This window comes from Cyprinodon variegatus, unplaced genomic scaffold, assembly GCF_000732505.1.
Source record: "Cyprinodon variegatus isolate N-32 unplaced genomic scaffold, C_variegatus-1.0 Scaffold20, whole genome shotgun sequence".
NCBI lineage: Eukaryota > Metazoa > Chordata > Actinopteri > Cyprinodontiformes > Cyprinodontidae > Cyprinodon > Cyprinodon variegatus.
In genome coordinates, this window is record NW_015150473.1 from 1,987,549 (window position 1) to 2,008,167 (window position 20,619).

General features: G+C 36.9%; 2 protein-coding genes across 12 annotated transcripts in view; one reads left to right on the forward strand and one right to left on the reverse strand.

The window, feature by feature from the left end:
• The window catches only part of pign (phosphatidylinositol glycan anchor biosynthesis class N), a 21,370-nt gene extending 19,722 nt beyond the window's left edge, over positions 1-1,648 (reverse strand). The window contains exons 1-2 of the mRNA XM_015389203.1: positions 1,387-1,648; positions 790-1,061 (exon numbers count right to left, since the gene is read on the reverse strand). Coding sequence (XP_015244689.1) covers positions 790-1,016 — 227 coding nt within the window. The 5' untranslated portion in view covers positions 1,017-1,061; positions 1,387-1,648. The remainder of the gene's footprint in view (positions 1-789; positions 1,062-1,386) is intronic.
• Positions 1,649-2,034: 386 nt separating this feature from the next.
• Positions 2,035-20,619, forward strand: part of kiaa1468 (KIAA1468 ortholog) — a 44,172-nt gene continuing 25,587 nt past the window's right edge. For 2 of the 11 annotated variants that reach the window (XR_001481667.1, XM_015389730.1), the window contains exons 1-13: positions 2,035-2,570; positions 7,230-7,277; positions 7,691-7,780; positions 11,570-11,641; positions 11,790-11,845; positions 11,957-12,070; positions 12,581-12,775; positions 14,038-14,132; positions 14,293-14,422; positions 14,500-14,657; positions 16,807-16,882; positions 16,965-17,060; positions 17,816-17,839. Coding sequence is in view for 10 of the 11 variants with exons in the window: in XM_015389730.1 (XP_015245216.1) it covers positions 2,117-2,570; positions 7,230-7,277; positions 7,691-7,780; positions 11,570-11,641; positions 11,790-11,845; positions 11,957-12,070; positions 12,581-12,775; positions 14,038-14,132; positions 14,293-14,422; positions 14,500-14,657; positions 16,807-16,882; positions 16,965-17,060; positions 17,816-17,839 (1,608 nt within the window). In the remaining variant the exon portion in view is untranslated. The remainder of the gene's footprint in view (positions 2,571-7,229; positions 7,278-7,690; positions 7,781-11,569; positions 11,642-11,789; positions 11,846-11,956; positions 12,071-12,580; positions 12,776-14,037; positions 14,133-14,292; positions 14,423-14,499; positions 14,658-16,806; positions 16,883-16,964; positions 17,061-17,815; positions 17,840-20,619) is intronic. The other 9 variants (XM_015389786.1, XM_015389759.1, XM_015389721.1 and 6 more) reach the window with 8 other exon arrangements.

Below are 20,619 nucleotides of genomic sequence, written 5' to 3' on the forward strand. Positions count from 1 at the left end.
ATCCATCCATCCATCCATCCATCCATCCATCCATCCATCCATCCATCCAGATTTCTCTCTTTCTCCATATAGGCTATCATTTGATTGTTCACGCTCTCCGTAGTTCCCCTGTGGCGCGAGCACAGGGCGGCTGTTGCGCGCCTTTAGCGAGCATCTGCGTTTTGCTCATAGTGCATTATGAAGAATAAAGATTTCTGCTAAAGCTGTTTCAAAACTATTAATGTACACTGGGCAAAATCATATAATCAAACAGCCCATGTACAACATTGTTCTTGAGGTTAGTAGTGTGCTGCTCATGGTGCATTATGAAGAATAAAGATTTTTGTTTCAGCTATTTCAAAGCTATTGATGCACACGGGACAAAATTATGTAATAAAGATTTAATTCTCTTTATTCACGTTTCCAAAATATATTTTAAAACCTCACCATATTAGGATGTTTTTTGGTCAAGTAAGATTTATCACAATATTTGACCTCAGTATGTCAAAAATCCTGGTTACGGCCCTGCTCACACCTAAGGAGAATTTAGAGAAGCCAATTAACCTAACAGTCATGTTTTTGGACTGTGGGGGAAAGCCAGAGTACCCGGAGAGAACACACGCATTCACAGCGAGAACATGCAAACGCCATGCAGAAAGACCCAGGGCCGGGAATCAAACCCAAAACCTTCTTGCTGCAATGCAGCAGTGCTACCCACTGCTCCAATGAGCAGCCCAAGATAAATCAATCTAAAGAATACAAAAAAAAATTGATTCTAGTTAATTCCCTTGTGTAAATCAGTGTGCCCACCTGAGAAATGGAGTCCGACAAGAGCCATTGGGAAGCAGGGTGAAGAGACTGTCAGCTCGTAGTCCATCTGCTACAAATAAGACCAGTCTGGAGGCAGGAGGTGCCAGTGGTGTGGTCTGGGGTGTCATGCCATGAACCAAAGGAGATGTGAAGTAGATATCAAAGATGGAGAGGAAAAAAACTACATGGACCGTCAGTCCTATTAGGAAAAATGTGACCATCCTCATTTTGCCTGAGCACAGCCTTGACTCTACAGAGCAACGCTGGGGTTCCTGAGATGAAGCAAATGAAAAAGATATATAAGCAAGAAGATTGAAATATAAAAAGAGACATTAAAGAACATTTACTAAGGGCCTACAGAACACAAAGAGAAGACATGTAAGCTTGACAATTAGACTGGCTAAGTCATTGTTTCTTTAACTGTAAGGCTTAGAGATGGGACTAATCCTTCCCCATATGCCACCAGCCAATATGTCAAACATAGAACACATAAGGGCAAATAGTTTTGTACTATATAAATAGCAACAGCTATTCCATTATATTGTAAGTTTGTAAATAAATCTATTACATCTGACAAAATACAGCTTTTACTCTTACCTTTATATATCGTCAGCTAGATCCTGACATAAAGTGGTTAAAAGAACAAGTGGTCGAAAAAAATGTACCCATTCAAAACAATAATATTTTCCCTAAATTATATCTTCGTGATAGTGCGTCAATACATATCCAACGTAGCAGACAGATTAAGGCTACTCTTTCGAAACGAGATCAGCCTAATCTTTAGGTTGATGCTTTTACAAAACCAACCACCCTCTTTGTAACAAGATTACTACAAGAAATACAGGCAGCACGAGATTTTACTTCCTTATTGTGACTTTGGAGTTGACACCTGGCGCATGCGCAAGCAGCTGCATTATGGGTAATGTAGTTATTAAAAAAAAACATTGAACTCCAACCAGTTTTTTGAACAATACTTATCTCAGAGTTTTGACTTTTAATGCGCAGTGTCCGAATAGCAGAGAAAAAGGACCTAACTTTATTGATATTGTTATATATGGACTCTATTTTTCATTTTTTGATATGAGCTAGCATGAGCTGTCAACTTACAACCGTGCCCTGCCCAGTTATATTAGAAACATCCAATCACCGTTCAATGACTTCTTAGAAAGGCGGTCTTTAAGAAGACGTCACAGAAATTTAACCAATAGTAATTTCTGTTTTTTCCCCCAGTTAAAAGCCATACATATCAGGGTATTCATTCAGGAAGAAGCCTGTCTGATTAGCCTAGCCTGCCAGGAGCGTTAAAACATTTTATAGTGGAAAAAAAATGGCGTCGGTCAACCCATTTGATGTAAGTGATTCCGAAGAAGAAGCGGAACGGCGTCCTAATGAGACCGTTGACACAGAAAGAAGTCCGAGCGAGGGGGCGCCAGGGCCACCGTCAGGCAGTCCCTTCTCTCCTCCTGCTGATGCCGAGGCTCCGACACTGATGCTGTCTAGCAACCGGACAAGCCCCAGCGGTGAGGCCACCTCGGTTTCGGCCGCGGCCACATCCACTATGACAGGCAGCGCAGAGACGCGGGTGTCTGTGGATATAATTGCTGCTCAGCTGTTACGGGACCAGTACATTCTTACGGCCCTGGAGTTTCACACTGAACTACTGGAAGCAGGTAGGGAGCTACCGCGGCTAAGGGATTATTTCTCCAACCCTGGCAACTTCGAGCGACAGAGCGGCACCCCACCTGCAAAAGACCAGGGGCTCGGATCTGGAGGACCACTGAGTGAGTAGCATTTGCTCACACTGATGCTAACAGTTTGCCAACCTGCGGTATTACACAGAGATAACTCATTAGCTCGCTAACGTTAGCTAAAGTAGTGGAATTGATCTCGGTATTGCAGGTTGCTGCTCCGACCGCTCGAGGGCCGCAGTCATCAAACGGGTTCTGTGGGTCAGTTACCTTGGCAGCAAGATCAGAGCATAGGTCATGAAAAGCATTAAAATTAATGGAAGCAGATATAACAAATGGGGGTATATATAGGATATAATAATATATGGGTTGTGACCTGTAATAAAAAAAACAAAAAACAACACTCCTTACTTCTGGCCTCCAGATCAGAAGTCAACAACATCCAGAAAAAATCCTGATTTAAAAAAAGGCAAGTTTTATTTTATTACCTACCTTTTGGATTACAGATCTTTTTTTTTAAACATCCCTTTTATTTTAAACTATTTTCCTGTACATCTTAAGTCTACATTGCAGGTTTTCAATTATGCTTGACACCAGATTCTTACAACAAAATTAGATTAGTTGTTATGGGCTGTGTGTCTGGAGTGTTATCTACTTATGGGACCTTTATTGGAATAACCAGTGCATGGAAGGTGGAGAGCCTCTTAGGCCATAGGCAAACACAGCATGCAAATGATTACCATGGAAACTCTCAGCATCATAATAAAAAAGCCTGTTGTAGAACTTTAATAAATAGAACAAGTGGGACATTACCCGTTGTCAATAGGGATGGACTTCCATAAGATTATCATAAAAAAAAAATGTCTAAAAGCACAATGGTTTATTGGTTTTATATAAATATAACGTTCATATAATCAAGTTTTATTCAGGAAAGCAATAAATATTCCCCCTCACTACCAAATAGCATAACATAGCAATTGTTATTTATAATTATTCTTCGGACACAGATCAGGAAAAAACTATATTTAACAGCTGCTAAATTTACTAGTATTTTTAAAGTGCTTAAAATGCAGAATCTCATTCCTGTTTATGCTGCTATTTGTATCGCATCAAATGTGTAATAAACTGATAATAGCTTGTTGATTGGTTGGACTATTAGCAGACAAGAGGCTGTTTAAAAAATCAACCTTGAGAAAATAAGGGGACCTTTGACCCTAGGGCATAATATTTGTCAAAGCTTTTGTTTGGTTCAATGAGGGAAATTTGGCACCAATGCATTATAATGACTAATAAAGCTTGATTAACCCAACTCCAAGAACAGCTGGCTACATGAGGGGTGTAAGAGCTTTTGGGGCTTTTGTCTAATTGTTTTAAGAGCACTTACTCATTTCCAAGCTCCTTAATTATTTGAACTATGATTGAAACAGCAAGAACTTTCTGATAAAACAGGTGATCTTGGGATCGTGATGAGAAAGTGTTTTATTACATCCATAGATGTGATTCAGCTTCAATTCAGAAGCAGAAAAGGCTTTCCCTGTGCTCCAAATGTGTTGGTGGTATGTTGTGTCATAATCAAAGCAGAGGTAATCCAGCATCACAGTGGTTGGTACCGAAGGAAACTTCGGAGTGTCCCTCTTGGAAATCTGTGAGGTTAGAGGATTCTTCCGTAGGATTTCCTTCAAGCTCTAAAGCCAGAATCTCACCCCGTCAGATTCTTTGTGTCCTTTAGATGTCAGATTTAAATCTAGAAGTAAGAAAAAACTTTGCATATACGTATTATTTAAAGTTCGCAATTATGCATGCTGTACAAAGCTCTCATTGTTGCTTGAAACCCACAAAGGTGTGGAGCATGATGCCATAAAAAATGTTTCTTTGAAAAGGGTAACGTACCATGACAGCTCCCCTGTCGGGGTACTGACAGGACTGTCATGGAGGTAAAGTCATCTTAGTGTCGATGGCTGTTCATGAGCCAGAATTCAATGAAGTATTTCATAAACAAAATGGCTAAATCTACTGTTGCAATATCGTGCAAACAAAAGGAGGACTTATTCTAAGGCTATGTCTTTTATTGTTTTCTACCAAATCCAATAGCAAATCTCATGAAATTGCAGGAGTGATCTTTTTAATTGTTGGATACTCCATATTAATTACTCAGTCTGCCACTTTGAACTATCAATTTAGTTAATAATCATATTAAAAAGGCCGGCTCCATTGCCTTTCTTAAAGCAACATGATCAAAATGTTACATTGACAAAAAAACAATATTTTAAATACTTTATTTTATAAGATTAAATAAACTGTGAAACGGTGAAATAAGAACATACCCATCTTTATTACAATGCATGCCTTGTCCTTTGCTCTTAATGCTTTAGAGTCAGTTTAGATTAGTCTTTTATGTATAGATGCCAAGTATCTTATGTGCCATAAAAGCAAAGTAATTGCCGAAATCCTCTGCTGACCGTCTAGAAATGAATTCGATCCGGCCACTCTGAATACAGAAGCTGTCAGCAAGTCATGTGCACCTGATTGCAGTGAGCATTCAGATGGGTAGTGACTGTGCTGCAGCTGTTGCTAGAGGCCACATGACACAGCAAGACATTTCCCACCCATTTGTTCATCTGCAGCTTCAAGGCATGGGTGGATGTTCGCACCAGAGCTACATAATCAGATAGCTGCTTGATTATATAGCAATATATGGAGTATTGGCTTAATTTAAAAGCACAAAAGAAGTGATTTATATTTTGAGGGGTGTCTGTCAGACACCGTAACCACCTGAAGCCTTTTTTTTGTTATCATCCTTATCTGAGGCAAACTTAAAATGCAGCTTCCTGACAGGATGTGCGTTTATTGCCTTAAGAGATGTCTGTCTGTGATTACAGCAAAAAGCATCAGTGGTTTTTATTAAATTAAATCTGGAATAGAAACACTTTTTTGCTGTTATTTTGTTTTTAGCATTGTTTAAAGCTCTACATCTAGAGGGGCTTTACATTTTCTTTGTAGGATTATTACTATATAATAATTCACAGTTGACAATTAATGGGATTTAAGAACATTCCCCTATACAGAAATACAAGATGGTAAATATACTTTTTTTTTGTTACTGCTAGGATATTGAAAGAAGTATTTGACCCCTTTTAGATTTCTCTTTTTTTTTTGCTTTTCTCTTTGACCTTGCATGTTTAAACCAATTAAAACATTTTAGTACCTGTCATAGATAACCTGAGTAGGGCCGCAACTAACGTTTCTTTTTATTTTTTCGCTTTAATAATCAAATATTGAAAGGTTCATTAAAGAATTTTTTTTACAGAATGAAACCAGGTGAAACTAAAACTTTTCCACAGTTCTGGATAGAGCAGATTGAAGGACAAACATGTTTTCTTTCTTAAAAGCAAAATATATTTTTATTTATTTTTACAGTTTTGATATAATAACGTCTCTAAATGGGTTGCTCTGTGAGCTAAAGACATCTTTTAAAGTCTCTATACTACAGTTCAATTCAGTTCAGTTTATTTGTATAGCAACAATTCACAACATGTCATTTCAAGGCACTTTACAATTTAACCAGATCTTATAGTCAAATTGATTCAAAGTTTTCTCTCTAAGGAAAACCAGCTGATTGCATCGACTCATTGACTTAAGACAATCCCTCACACCAAGCATGTTTTGTCCGGTTAACGAATAATCAATTTGTAAATTACTTGGGATGATTATTTTAATAATAAATTAATCTGATTAATTGTTTCAGCCTTAAACCAGAGTAAATCCAAAATGTTGCATGGCCCCAGAAGAAAGCATTACTGACCTGTAAACCTAACTGGCCATGTAAACCTTTGACTACAGCTGCCTTCTTTAAGCCCATTCAGAATAAATGAGAATAAGAGCAGAGAGGACTGTGTTTTTTTTTTTAAGCCACATTGGATTAGTGTTTAAAATGTGATGTCCAAAAAAAGGCAGATTCTAATGAGACTTTTTCTTTCCATAGTTTTAAGGCTGGGCATCATTTATATTCCAATTTTACCACATTATTACTTCTTTTCTACCTCCATTGACCAAATATTTTATTGGAGCACAGTTTTATTGCCTAACTTTGCATTTTTTATTTGTATTTTTTTTACTATGGAAACATTGACAGCAGAAAATTGCCAAACTTTAAATCAAACTAATGGTAACTTTATAACCATCATCTTAGATGCTTGCAGTAGGGCTTTGCAAAATGGCTAAAAATTATATAACATAAGCCTTTCCCATCAGTTGATATCAATAATAATTGGTTTGTGTTTTCCAGGAGAAAAAAAAAACCCTTAAATTTAAATTGTGAGCATTAAAAATAGTTCAGCTCAACCACCGACTTTACTTAGTTTGGCTGTGAGAGGTTAAAAGGGGCTAAATCCTTACCTTTGCATCCCCCAGACCACCACATAATTCAGGGACATTATCACAGATTTGATGGGGCATATTATCAGGTCTCTATTGAGATATAAATTGATTTTTAATTATTACTCAACACTAGCCTTTTAGCCAAAATATAGGAATCTTGAGAATGTAAAGCCTGTATATTTATATAGCAATAGCACATTCAGTAGGAGTTCTTAATAAAAAGATAGAAAAAAATATTACAAGGATTACTGAATGTGCATACATTATTTTAAGACTAGCATTCCTTACACTTCAGTTAGCTGTTTTGTATTTATTTCTTAAAACCAACACATTTTCATTCACAGCAGCTTGACCTTCTGCTTTCTGTCGATATAGGAGAACAATTAAGGCCAATCTCACACTTGCATTCCAGTGGAAAGAAAGGTAACGAAGCACACTGAGCAGCCGGGCTCAGTGAAATATGGGCCCAAATGTGCATATTTATCAGCAATATCTGGTCTTCAAAAAGTCTTAAGGGTTGTTACCTTAACAGGCATTTCCATTAAGTGGTTATTTTACAATACAGTTACATGAAACTTTCTACTCCATTCAGTTTATTCTGAGTACAGCTTTAAAATTTCACATGAAGCAACTCTGTTGAGAAATATTAATGATCATTTCTTATGTGATAAAGAGGGCTCCTCCCTTAAGAAGTAAACACTCATAGCTAAAGCTGTGTCTCTTTAGAACTTTCTTAATTTATTGCAACATTCCTTTAAGCTGTGCGATCAGTGGCATTATTGGTCTTAATGTTGTAATTGATGTTCCCTAAGTGCTGCCTCTGTGTTCCTCTGCAGATAGAGCTGGCAGTATTAGCACCTTGGACTCTCTGGACTTTGCCCGTTATTCAGATGACGGCAACCGCGAGACAGACGAAAGGGTGGCAGGTAAGACGAGCCATAGTGTCAGGACTCGTGGCAGCAGAGGCTGCTTACATTTGGGAAATACAAGAACATAGGACGGTAGAGAGCCATTTAAAATAGGCCTGATTCATACCTGTAATTCAGGTGTATAGTTTACACTGATTAAACATTTTTTTAGGGTACATTGACTTAATATTTGATGTCAAATAATCAAAACTTTTGGAATTATTTTTATCTTGAGTCACTGGTGAAAGTACATTTAAATCTCAGCCTTTTATAACCCGTTGTGAGTACCTATCAGGCCTTCATTGGTTTTGATTTGGAACTTTGGTGTCAGAGTTGCTTAGACTTACACACATTTTATTGTCCTTTTGTACACACAGTGTTTACAAAACGAAATTTCGTTCAGTGCAGCTCTCAAGACATTTCCATTTCTAAAGTGCAGCAGTGATAAAATGTAAACATGGTGATCAAATGTAAACATAAGACTGGTATATGATTTACAGTTTCCAACATTCAGTGCTTTTTTTAATTCTTTTTTGCTGTTATGAACATCGGCACTAAGGTTTCAGCCAGTGCTATTTTTTTTTCTTTACAGAAAACTCTGTCAACGTAGTTAAACCAGTTTCTAGTTGTGTCAGGCAATAAAAGAATACCACCCTGCAGCTTCACATTTAATGCATGTGCTTAATTGCTAGCCTTTTTAAAAGGTTGTTTTTGAAGAGTTTTAGCTGAAGAAGAATTAATAAATGCTGAAAAAGAGAATCCTTTAATGCTATAAAGAAAAATGATCTGTACTGGTATCCAGTAATACATGAAAGGCTTTTGCAGCGTGTGGTAATAGAAGGTTCAACATTACCTGTTAGCATCTTTTTGTTGTCATCACAGTAGGTAATTAGACTCCTTTTGTCCTATAGTTCATATAGTCGGGGTAGGAGAGCAGGGTATTTTCTAAGGCCTAAGATCTAAGGCCACCTTCTATATTCAATGCATCATAAAATATTACATTAGGGCTGCAACTAATGATTATTTTGATAATTTGTTAAATTGTTTTTTTTTTAATTAATAATCGGATAGCCAGTTTTCACTGGAGGAGTTCTGGATAGAGCATATTGACAGACGGAAAAGTTTTTTTTTATCTTAAATTCTAAAAAAATGTTCTTCGCAATTTTTATATAGTTACTGCTTTAAGTGGGTAGCTCAGTCAGCTAAAGGCATGTTTTTAAAGTCTCTGTAGTACATTTAACAATTAACTGATTACTAAATTAGTTGACGATTATTTCAATAACCGATTAATCGTTTCAGCTCTAAATTTCATAATCAAGAACTTTATTATTTATTTAGTGAAACCTTGGGTATGGATAGATGAGTTATGGAGGGAAGTTTTTCAAGATGTTTTTTTCTTAATTTTCTTATAAATATGATTTAAGGGTAAAACAGAATATAGTCTTTGTCAGACCATTCTAATATAATAGTTTTAATAATAATAATGAATTTTAATTGTAACGCACTTTACATTTGAATTCAAATCTCAAAGTGCTACAGTTCAAAAAGAGAAAATTAAAACAAAGGTTAAAAGACCATAACATTAAAAACAGAGTAAAAAAACTATCATTAAAATCAATATTACATCAGGTGAGTGAAAACAGGGATTTTGTAATTGGTAAGTTTTAGCTTTTTAAAAAGTATGACCATATACTGTGGACACGTTTAGTACTTAGTCAGGCCTCATTTTCCCAAGCAGCAGTGCAGATTGTGAATGTAAAATGTCTGACCTGTTATCTCTGCTGCCGTATTTCGACTTCCAGACAAATTTTCTATAGATTCTTAGTAGGTTTAGGTCTTGAGGCCTTAGGCCTTTTCTGCACAATTATACCATGTTTATGACCGCAGTAATAGTAGATTGGTAGAAACCACCTTAGCATCTCCAGAAAGCTTAACAGTATTAGTTATTAATGCTTTTAATGTTGTCTTAAGTTGGGAAACGAATTAACACTAGTAATGTGACAGGTATAGGCCCATGTCGTGAATAAATCAGGGTTTGGTTGCTTTTAAAGTTTACTTTGACACCTTGTTCATCTCCCCCAGATTTCTGAGCTGGTTTTGATTTGCAGTCACATCACGGCTGCAGCGATCTATTATACTCAAGAACTTTCCTCTACCATACTTCCTCCTTCCACTTTCATTTATTTGAATACAGCGCTCATTTATCCAAACACTCAGCTTTTTACTTTTTAGCAGTTGTATTTTGCGGTCTGACCTTGTTGATGGTGACCAGCTGTGAAATATTCAGGTTGATCATAACTGCACATTTTTCTATAAAAAAAAAAATCTGAACTGCATGTGTCACGATATATTTTTAGTTTTCCATTTACTGTAAATCATTAGTTTATAATAGAAACTTTTTTAAATATATCTCTGATTTTGAGGCTAATATGAGTCACAGTTTCAATACACTGAAATAAATACACTTCTTAGTTTTTTTTTTATTTATTTACTGAGATGCATCTGTATATATTATATTTGTAGGTGAGATTGTTTGCTTTTGTTTTGGGGCTTTTGTTACTTGATCAAATAACTGAGACACATTGCACATCAAAGATAAGGTATAGATAAACCATGCAGCAGAGATTTTGGTTTCACAAGTGATGTGTTTTTTTTTTAGTTCTTTTATAGACTGATTCTACCTCCCCCCCGAAACATTTCTGTTTTCACATCCTACAGTGTGCTCTTCTAGTTCAAACGCCTGCCTCCCCCAGCTGTCTGACTCTGGGTTTTTCTGGCTTTCTCTTGACGTTGATCAAACCCCAGTGAAATTTCTGGACAAGTCACTCCATCCAGACTAGCTTTTTGTTTTGTTTTTATTTGACCTTTTCTTTTTCTTCTTTAACCTCTCCCTGTGATTTAGTTCATAAGTTTCCATTTTGTTCAGATTGCAACCTGTGCACTCTTTATCTATGAAAAAAGATGGATTGGACTGTTAAATAAATCATATTACAAAAAGTATGAAGATTTAATCCTTGTCTTTGATTTTTTTTCCCGTTACTGTATCAAATATAACCAGTTCAATCAGAGATTTTCAGTGCACAGGTATGCGACATTGTTTCCCTGCTCCATTGCTTATTATTTTTCTGCGTGTGTTCTGACTCTGACATGTATTCAGATCTTGTTTGTTCCTTTGCCTTTTTATATGTTAGCTCAGGAGCTCACATTTCAGTTTGCAAATTGAAGATTTTGTCCTCATATCTGCTGTTTCTCGAATTTTCCAAAATGCCAGAAAGAGCTTGGAATTCTTTTGTGAATGAGGGGGAAAAATGAATGTAAAGTAAAAATGCAACTGATGCCTAGTTATACCTGAATATTTTGCTACTACTTCTTTTACTATTAAACTGATTTGTTTTAGACAGTCAAGTTATAAGCTATGTAGAAAAACCCCCCTGAGCAGCTTTTGTCCCTCGAGTGGCTAAAAAAATCATTTTTTTTTATCTGCCTAGGAATAAACCTAGTGTCAGACAGCTCCTGGATTAGAGAAAATGAAACAATTAACCACATTTTACAAAATAAAAGGCACAATAGTACTTTAAATGGCAGAAAAAGCACCTACCTGTCATACAGGTTTACCATGAGCCTCTGCTGCATGTGTTTCCTTTTTTTTTTCTTAAACCCATAATTTGCATGCTTCTTTTTTTTTTTTTTTGCTTCATTTTTATCTCCAGTGTCATATTTTCAAATGGCCCCATCTTTTTTTTTTTTTTTTTGTGCCCTGTGTTTGGTTGGATCCACTTCCTGTGTGTGTTGTCATTTCCTGTCCAGTGCTGGAGTTTGAGCTACGGAAAGCAAAGGAGACCATTCAGGCTCTGCGCGCCAACTTGACTCAGGCAGCAGGTGTGGCGTACTTTTAACTTCTTCTCCACCTCAACCCTTTTTGTTATGGTTTTTTCTCCCTCTTTTTTTCTGTTACAAAGAACTTTATGGAGAAAGCCGCTTGTTTTTTTTACCGCCTCAAACATTTTTTATTTTCTTAATTTCTCAGAAAGTGAAGTGCCCTCTCAGGAGAGAAAAAACTTCAAATCAAGTCCTGAAATCCAGGTAGGGAATTTTTCAACGTAAATGTACTTAATTGAACCTAGAAGATGTGACCTGAAAATCTTGAGCTAAAGTTTTGTCTTTTTCTTTTTTTTCTTCTCTTTCCTTCATCAGGAACCCATACGCCCACTGGAGAAAAGAGCCTTAAACTTCTTAGTGAATGAATACTTGTTAAAAAATGAATATAAACTGTCAGCCATCACCTTCTCTGATGAAAACGATGATCAGGTTTGAAAATTAATCAATTTAAAAAAATTCTTTTCCTAAAGGTATAACGGATGAGTCAAGATTTCATCCTCTTATCTATTGTTTCTCCTTCCAATCTTTGTGACCTGCTCACCTAAGGCCATTTTTTTCACACTCGATCCTTGACCGTGTCCTCTTGCTGCACATGTGCATTTCTAGTGCTCATGTATCCAATAGGATTCTAAATCTGTGGCAATTCTAAAAAAATTGTAATTTATCTTCTGTCTTCAGGCGTTGTTCACTCACACGCACATGTGAAAGCTGTTCCCCCTGAGAAGCAAAAGAGTCGTTTAGATGATCTTGAGCATGCACAATTATCTAAAAAGTGTCTTGGGTGTCTCTTAACTACATTTATGAAAAAAAAAACAAAAAAAACATCCACTATGCCTTTAAGGAAGAGAACTTCAAATGTAGCTTTCTGCATATGAGGGCAGAAACAAATGCAACAGATCAAATACTTTCTACTGATTTTTGTTTGGTATTTATTTCAAGGACTTCGAGTTATGGGATGACGTTGGTCTCAACATCCCGAAACCCCCCGACTTGTTGCAGCTCTACAGGAACGGCGGCAGCGTGCTCTGCTCGCCACGGGACAAGGTAGACGCTTCTGTGGGGGTGGTTTTTGGTGATCTTCCAGGAAACTGCGTTTCTAGAGAGCCCCAAAAGAAGCCTGACCTGTCACAACAGGTATGCATCCACCTTTCTGCATATCTGTAATCAAATTATTTTCTATCGGCCACCTTAGTACAACCTTGCATAATGTCTGTTACAGCATCCCTGTTTAAAAACAGTCCATTTAAAATGATAATTTATTGCAGATATTATATATTTTGCATCACCAGACAAAAAAAATCTTCAATAGTTCTTAAAATTAAAACATTAAATTTTACCTTTTATTTAAATACCATTAGGCCATAACGAAAATGAGCTTAAATAAAACAAAATCAACAATTATATTCTTAAAATATAAGGAGTAGTAAGTAAAGATAATTAAAAAAAAAATGTAAAGAGTAGAAGTAAAAAGTTCTTTTATAAATAATTAGCCCAGTAAAGTATAGATACCGGTAGCTAAAATTTCTACTAAAGTAAGGAAACAAAGTATTTGTACTTTGTTACTTGACACCTTTGCATGGCAGCGTAAAAGAATGAAGGCATCTGTCTAAAAAAGAGATTAGAAATAAGAAAACTGGCTCTAAAGTGCTTCGAATGATGTTGTAGAACAGGTAAGACACGGTTTAAAGGGCCAGCATAGTCTGTTCAGCACAACACAGATTATTTCCACTTAAAGGAATGTAGAGGAGCCAAAACTGACTTAATAAAACACTTTTTTTTTCTTTATAAGTCTTAGAACATTTTCACAAGTCGAAGTTTTGAACATTTTGAGAAAAAAAAAGTGTACAGAGAAAAATATGTTTGATGCTAGTGCAGGAATTTGGATTTTCTTTATCATAATGCCACTAAATGTTAAGCACCATAACTGCATTTCTGGTAACCTTTTCTGTTTTCTATTTGTCATTCATTCAGAATGCACAGAAGAAAGACTCTGTTCTCTTCATACAGATAATAAAATAGCCTTCGTCTTGAGTTTGGTTTATGTAGCAAAAACTTGTTTTACTGATCAATGTTTTTATCGAGTCCAAAAACTGCCAAAGTGTCTTTATATTTGAGTAATAGTTGTTGACCTGAATCGTAAGCATTAATAGACCCACCAACATAAAATGTTAAACAAAATATTGCCAGTATTTAACATCTTTACAATTATTCTCTAAATTTGAAAGGTTTCCACCACATTTGCAGCTTAAAGTTGTTTTGGTCTTAAAAACAATGCAATGGTATTACATTCTAAGTAATAATTCCTGTATATACCCTGTATAGTTACTACTTTAACAAATAGTGTACTGAAGCAGCTTTTTACCCCAAATGACCAATTTTGTTTCATTTTTCTCCAGCAACAGTCAGAAGTTGTTCAAGAACTGGAGTACCAGCTGAGCCTCCTGAGCAACGAGAAGCAGAGCCTTGTTGAGCAGATCAAGAAGCTGCAAAGGTGCTTTCAAACAACTCACTACTTTTCTCCATGGGTTTATATATTCTTTTAAGGCCGATTATGCTTTTGGAAATTCTTAAATAAATGTCCCCAGTCTTGATTTTTATATTTTTTTATTAACAGATTCTATTGTTATTTGTTTGTTCATCTTTGTTCACAGTGAGATTCAGACCCTGAAAAGGAGCGTCTCCTCTCCACCTCCACCCTCTCTGGAGCTGTGCTCCCAAAATTCACCACACCTCTCCTCCTCAAGCACCTCAAAGGCTTGTTCCACTAACCCTCCTTCTGTGGTATGTGGTTTATTAGGCAGATTATGTAAACATGTGTTAGAGAATAATCCTTTAAGCATATATTTTCATACTCTTAGCCTTCTCTAGATAATGGTCATTATCTAGACATCCGAGGGGTTTCAGAGGCTGAAAATGACCTGGTCTCGCCCTCCACTCAGAACACATCACCGCCCCAACAACAGACCTGTAACAAAGTTACTGGGCAACCCCACGTCCAGTTTGATCAACCAAACAGGTGAGTGGATATGAATGCAAGAAAAAAACAAATGTCAGATTTATCACCTGTATATCTCCCTGAAATCCATACTGGCAGTCAGCTTTAGCTAGCCTGACGTAGTCCGACTCAATTCTAGTCAGAATATGAGTCTGATACTGCTCCATAGAGCTGTGATTATGGGGCGTGTTTCGAACGAACCAGAAAAAAATGCCTCTGCACTCAACTGGATAGACCTACAACCAATAAGAGCAACGGAGTGCATGACGTATGTTAAGCGAGGCATAGTTGTTGTCCACAAAAATCAAAGCGTGCAGTTTCACGCCTAGAATAAGAAGATGAGACTTGATCGCGTTTCTCTGTTCCTCTTTTAAAATTAATTTGCTGTCGATATCTTCTAGAACAGACCTAATAGCAGAATCTACTCACCCAAACTCTCCAGCGGCAGCCATTATTGTTGTCACCCAAGCGCGCTTTGGTCACGTGGTTGATAACGTTACTCTAGATCATCTGTCCATCATCGTATAAAGCCCACCCTGACAATTTGATTGGATCGCCTGACAGTGGGCAATAATACTCGCGCTACTATGGAGCAGAGCCAGACCGAACTTCCCCGAACTCAAACCTTGTGGGCGGGACTAAGTTCGGACTGGCACCCAGGCTAAGCTTTAGCTGCAGTTTCCAAGTTTAATTTCACCACTTAACAGTCTAGACTGGCTGAAATGCCTCAAATTGATTGTCAAACCCTGGATATTGTTTTTCTCTACATAAAAGATTCTATGAAACACAGTTTGAGTTGTTATTTTAATTTTTGTAATGAAATATCTATCAACATTGACACGCCAATGGGCAATTTGAAATGGAAGAAAATCTTTATTGCTATAATGTATTCCTCTGTTCATATATGACTTTAGATTTTCTCTATGAAAGACAAACATTTTAATTTATTCTTTTTTTCTTAAGTGTCTCCTTGAAGTTTTCCGAATACAGTCAGCCACTTGAATCAATAAGTGGGGCCCTGAATGTTGTCAAAAACACTGATTATAAATGTATCTGCCTCTTCTTTACACAGGGGTGTTCTGAGAGTAGATGTTATCAATGTATGTTTATTGGAAGCATCCATCTTGGGTACCATTGGAGTTTGTATGTTTCATGAAAAAACAAAAAAAAAAATGGCTGGGTTACCTGTTAATGAAATGCTTATTAGTTGTGAGGAAATCCCAGAAGGAACAATGCAAGCAGCATATGTTTCCCTAGCTATTCTTTTGTTGCCTGTGTACCTATAAAAGACATATGGATAAAACCTAGGCTTATGATTTGATTACTTTGACAGGTTTTTTTTAGCTTATTTGTTCATTTTTCAATCGTAAGTTCAAAAAGTGTGGGATGTTAAGATGAAACTGCAATTTTAAACTATGGTGTAGTTGCATGACATATCCACTAGATGGTAGTAGTTGTTTGGTTTTGCAACCATGAGGTCTGCCCTCTTGTGTAATAACATGTTTTTACTTTGCTGTGAAATTGGAGAGTTCTATTTAATCATTGTGTTAAACATATTTTCTTACATCTTTTACCTTCATGTAGTGTTTCAACCATTAGAGAATATCAGAACTAACTGTCTGCCTTACATATATAAACCCAGAAGACTTAATCTTTAAAAATTCAATATCTCTAAATTGCATGTGCACAAAAAACATCAGGTGTGATAAGTTGGTGTTTTGCATCTACAAAGATTGGATCTGCAATCAATAGCAGACCAAGAACTGGTTGTAGATAGATAAAGGAGTTTTTGTGTGCTCCTGACATCAGGAGTGGCCATAAAAGACAAATAAAGTTCTAAGTCTGAGTGGAGTTGAAGGTAATAATGATAAGTTATTGAAAAAAAAAATATTTCTATTGCACTTTACATTAATGTATCTTAAAGTGCTGCAAACGAAGTCGTGGGAATGGAGCTATTTAAAACACTAATGTCTTAATTTTGTGTGTAAAGCAGACAGCAGTGGCATTAGAAAATTGCAGCACTGTAGCCCTCTTGCAGCTTGGCTCTGGTTGCACCTCTGTCATTCCGTGGTAAAGGCAATAGCCAAGTTTCGTTCGGAATTAGGAGGAAAAAGTTGAACACTGCACGATAATAATGGTTTCCCAACTTCACTTATTTTTGGTATTCCAGGAAGTTATCTCCAGCCTTCCAGCAAGCCTTGCTGTCTTTCTGCAGAATGTGCTCTGACAGTCGACTTGGAGCAGAGGTCAGTTCCTTGAAATATAAAAAAAAAAACAAACAATAGATTAAAACTCAGCAGAAGCTTAGAAGTATCCCTCTGTCTCCAGGTTTCTCGTATAGCCGACAGCGAGGAAAGCGTGATGCTGATGCTGGGCCGCTGTCTTCCTCACATCGTTCCCAACGTCCTCCTGGCTAAACGAGAGGTAATCCTCCTCCTCTACTCCCCCCTTGTGCTTCTCTTCCTCGCCTCCCCTGTATCCATTTTATCACACGCATCTTGTCTTTATATCCAATAGATGCACACAAAGCAGCAGAATTTAGCAGGGATCTTTATTGGGAGTTACAAAGACAAATTCTGCTCTTCTATCTAAGCTGTGCCAACATACATTTTATGGGAACTAGTCCTAAACCTTTAGGTCTTTAATAAAGTTCTGGTTTTTTTATAGTTAATTTGTTGTGTCTGTACATTTTATATATTACTTAACTAAACCTTAAGAAACCTAATCCCTATGATCTGCTTTTTCTTTAAATCGTCTACTGTGGCAGGATTATTTAGTGCATTTTCTTCAGATTAGCACATCTTCTTTTTTGCTTTCAATAGTCTCAAAAATCTAACATACCTGTTATGCTGCAATATTAAAGTCTTGGAGCTTTCTAATGTTCTGAAGAGCGGTTCGCCAAAAGTTGTTTGTACAAAATCGGCACAGAGCACCTTTCTTTTATTTTTATTTTGTTTGTTTTCTGATCAAGTAAATGTTCTGCTGCGGTGTGTCTCATCTATTGATCTGAAATGCCCTCCTGTTTAAAGGGGACATTTGTTAACGCCTGCCATCGTGGTCATTTCTCTGCTACTACTTTGGATCGCTCTGTCACATTTGCTGGCCTTTCACTGGTTTTTATTTCTTTTCCTCTTTTCGTCTCACTCATTCTCTCACTCTCATGCATGCCTCTCTTCTAGAGAATGGTTTCACATCTTTGCCAGGTGAGTCTTTTCGTGCACTCATCTTAACAGTTCTGACGTGACCCATAGGAAAAAAAGCAGCTAATGACCAACCCACCCCTAAAGCTACAACTGCTAAAAATGATGCCAAATGAGTAAAACTGAGTAAATACTTAGATGTTATAATTCATGAAAGGATTTTGCATCACTTGAAAGACATTTAGTTTACAGTCCTGTAATACAGCAGTTTTAGCTTTTTGGGGTTTTTCTTGCTTTCCTTTGCTAATGTTCCTGCGTTTTTGCTTTGCTGTGTCTAATGTTTAGGTTTTATTATGAGTTAAACAGGAAAAAAATATATACACAAACCTATTGTGTATACTAAATATACAATTTATTTTGAAATGGTATCATGCAATGCCTCAGATAAATATTCATACCTATTAAACCTTTTAAAGGCACTAGCATCTGTTTTTTAAATGTGTGATAACAATAGTGTCCTGGTTTTTAAGGCTTTTGCCCACATGCAGAGCACACTCAGGAGATCCGGTTCAGGTTAAAAGAATTTATTATAAGAAAAAGGGAACAAGCTTGCGATCGAGTGGTGCACCGTAGTGGGATCCGGAGTGATGCATCCTCGGGGTACAGGAGACAAAGCGTTAGGACGGGGAACGAGAGCGGTTTGTGAGACAGTGGCCTAATGAGGCATACCACACTCGGTTAACACTGAGGGTTATCTGCTTGCAGCCTTACGCTATATTTGCCTCCCATCATCAGCACAAAACGCGGATCAGCTGCACGTCCCGGCCGTCCTGCCAATCACCGACCACCACAGAAGGAGAGGCTGCAGCGGACTGACAGCCGCTTCTCACACCGGATCCTGACAAATAGATTGTGAAGGAAATATTTTTACAAAGAAAAATCCTAACCCTTGCTGGAGGGCTAGCATCTCCAGGTGTGATGCTGCCACCATCATGATAATCCATATTAACTGGCGAGCGTGATGTTTTCTGCTACATGCAGCGTTTTGAGTGTAGGTCCGACCTCTGTGATCTTCAGATTGCTGAACACAAATGCACACCTCTCTTTCTTCAGAAGTAGTTTGTAGAAAAAAAAAAAAAAATATATATATATATATATATAAAAAACGGATAATTTCCTCCCATTTAACTGAACACCACTGCGCGTTTGTCTACCACAAATGTGAATAGATCAGAAGAATATGAATATATGTACAAGGCATTGTAAGTAGTTATTTTAGCATATCTGAATCAAATATTACTGCATTTCTGCTCTTTACTTCATTCAGACAGATAGGCATAGACAAGGTATCCTCCTAGTGAAAAGGAAAGAAGCACACACACACGCACAGGTTTACATGGACTACTTGCATGCGATTTGTGTTTATCACAGCCGCAAACAATTTGAATTTTTGAACAGTGAAACAATACAGTAAATCTTGTGGTAGTCAAAAAGAGGTAAGTCTGGTTTTGCTGTAATAACTTGCTTTGCATATCACCTTGGTAAAGGAGGCGAAATCAACCTAAGGCCATTCAGAGGCTTATAATCTCTAAGCTTAATCAAGGTAAACAAAGAAAAGGGAGAAGTTGGTGAGAAGTTGAATTATAGCCGGAGGCTAATACTTTGGAGCCCCTCTTTAGTGTTGTGGACTTTGCTCTGTGTCAGTTAGATTCACAGATCATTACCCCATAGATTCATTTGCAGATGCAGCTGCTCACACTTCTGTTTTGCAACTTAAGACTCTGTGACCACCACAAGTCTGAAGACCCGCCTTTTGTTAAAATGTGACAGCCAGTTGCAGACAAAAGGTGTTTGACCTGAAACAGTGAGTCGTTTCTGACTGCCTGCCACCTGGCTGTATTATCAGACTCTGTAAATCAGTAAACACCATGTTTTGGTTCCAGGTACAGGTCTCCATTGTAGCAGTGGAATTCCAATTGCATCCTATTTGAGACCACCCTTCAGTCTTTTCTCTGCTTTTTACTAAAACAACAACTTCTCACTTTTGTTCTATAAAAACTATAAAATCTAAATGTTTAACTTACGAGAACTTTTTCCTACTCCCATTCATGCAAAGCTTTTACTTTACAAGTATTTTCAGAGACAGGCACCCATTTCTGATCCCCCCGTTTAATGGATTTTTTTTTTTTCTAAATGAAGGGGAAACAAAAACAATCAACTTTTCTATCAATAATCCAAATGTGCAGGATGAGCTGTCTTCTTTTAGTTAAGATTATGTGTGTTGAGGTTATTTTCAAGCAGTTACAATTTCACGGAATAACCTGATTAATTATTAATGATTGATTTCATAGTTCCTTTTTTTCCTTCTGTGTTTTTCCCTGATTCCCTTTTAAACATCCCTTACTGACTTTCAGTTACTCCGTCCACACCCCACAGTGTTGTTTTTGTGGCCCAGCAGTTCTTGGGTGTGGTGCATTCACTGAGTAGAATATAGTTGTGAAATTTAACTTATTCTAATCACAAAACGGTTTGCTGTGTCTCCATAAGAAAAATACATGCTGATTTTCAATATTTATTTATTATTAAAGTATAGAATTCAAGTGGAAATACTGTTATTTAAATCTATTTGGATGAATTACCTGTTCTAGGATGAATTCTTTGGTAATTAAAGGGCCTATATCATGACAAATATTTTTTTTAGGTTTGTATAATATTATAATGCTATTTTAAAAAAAATAAAAGTTGCAAAAATTGCTATTTCCCTTGATTTGTGCATCTCTAAGTAATCCTTCGTTGTACTATCTAAGCAGCAGCCACTCCCTTACTGTAAAAACGAGCAGTTG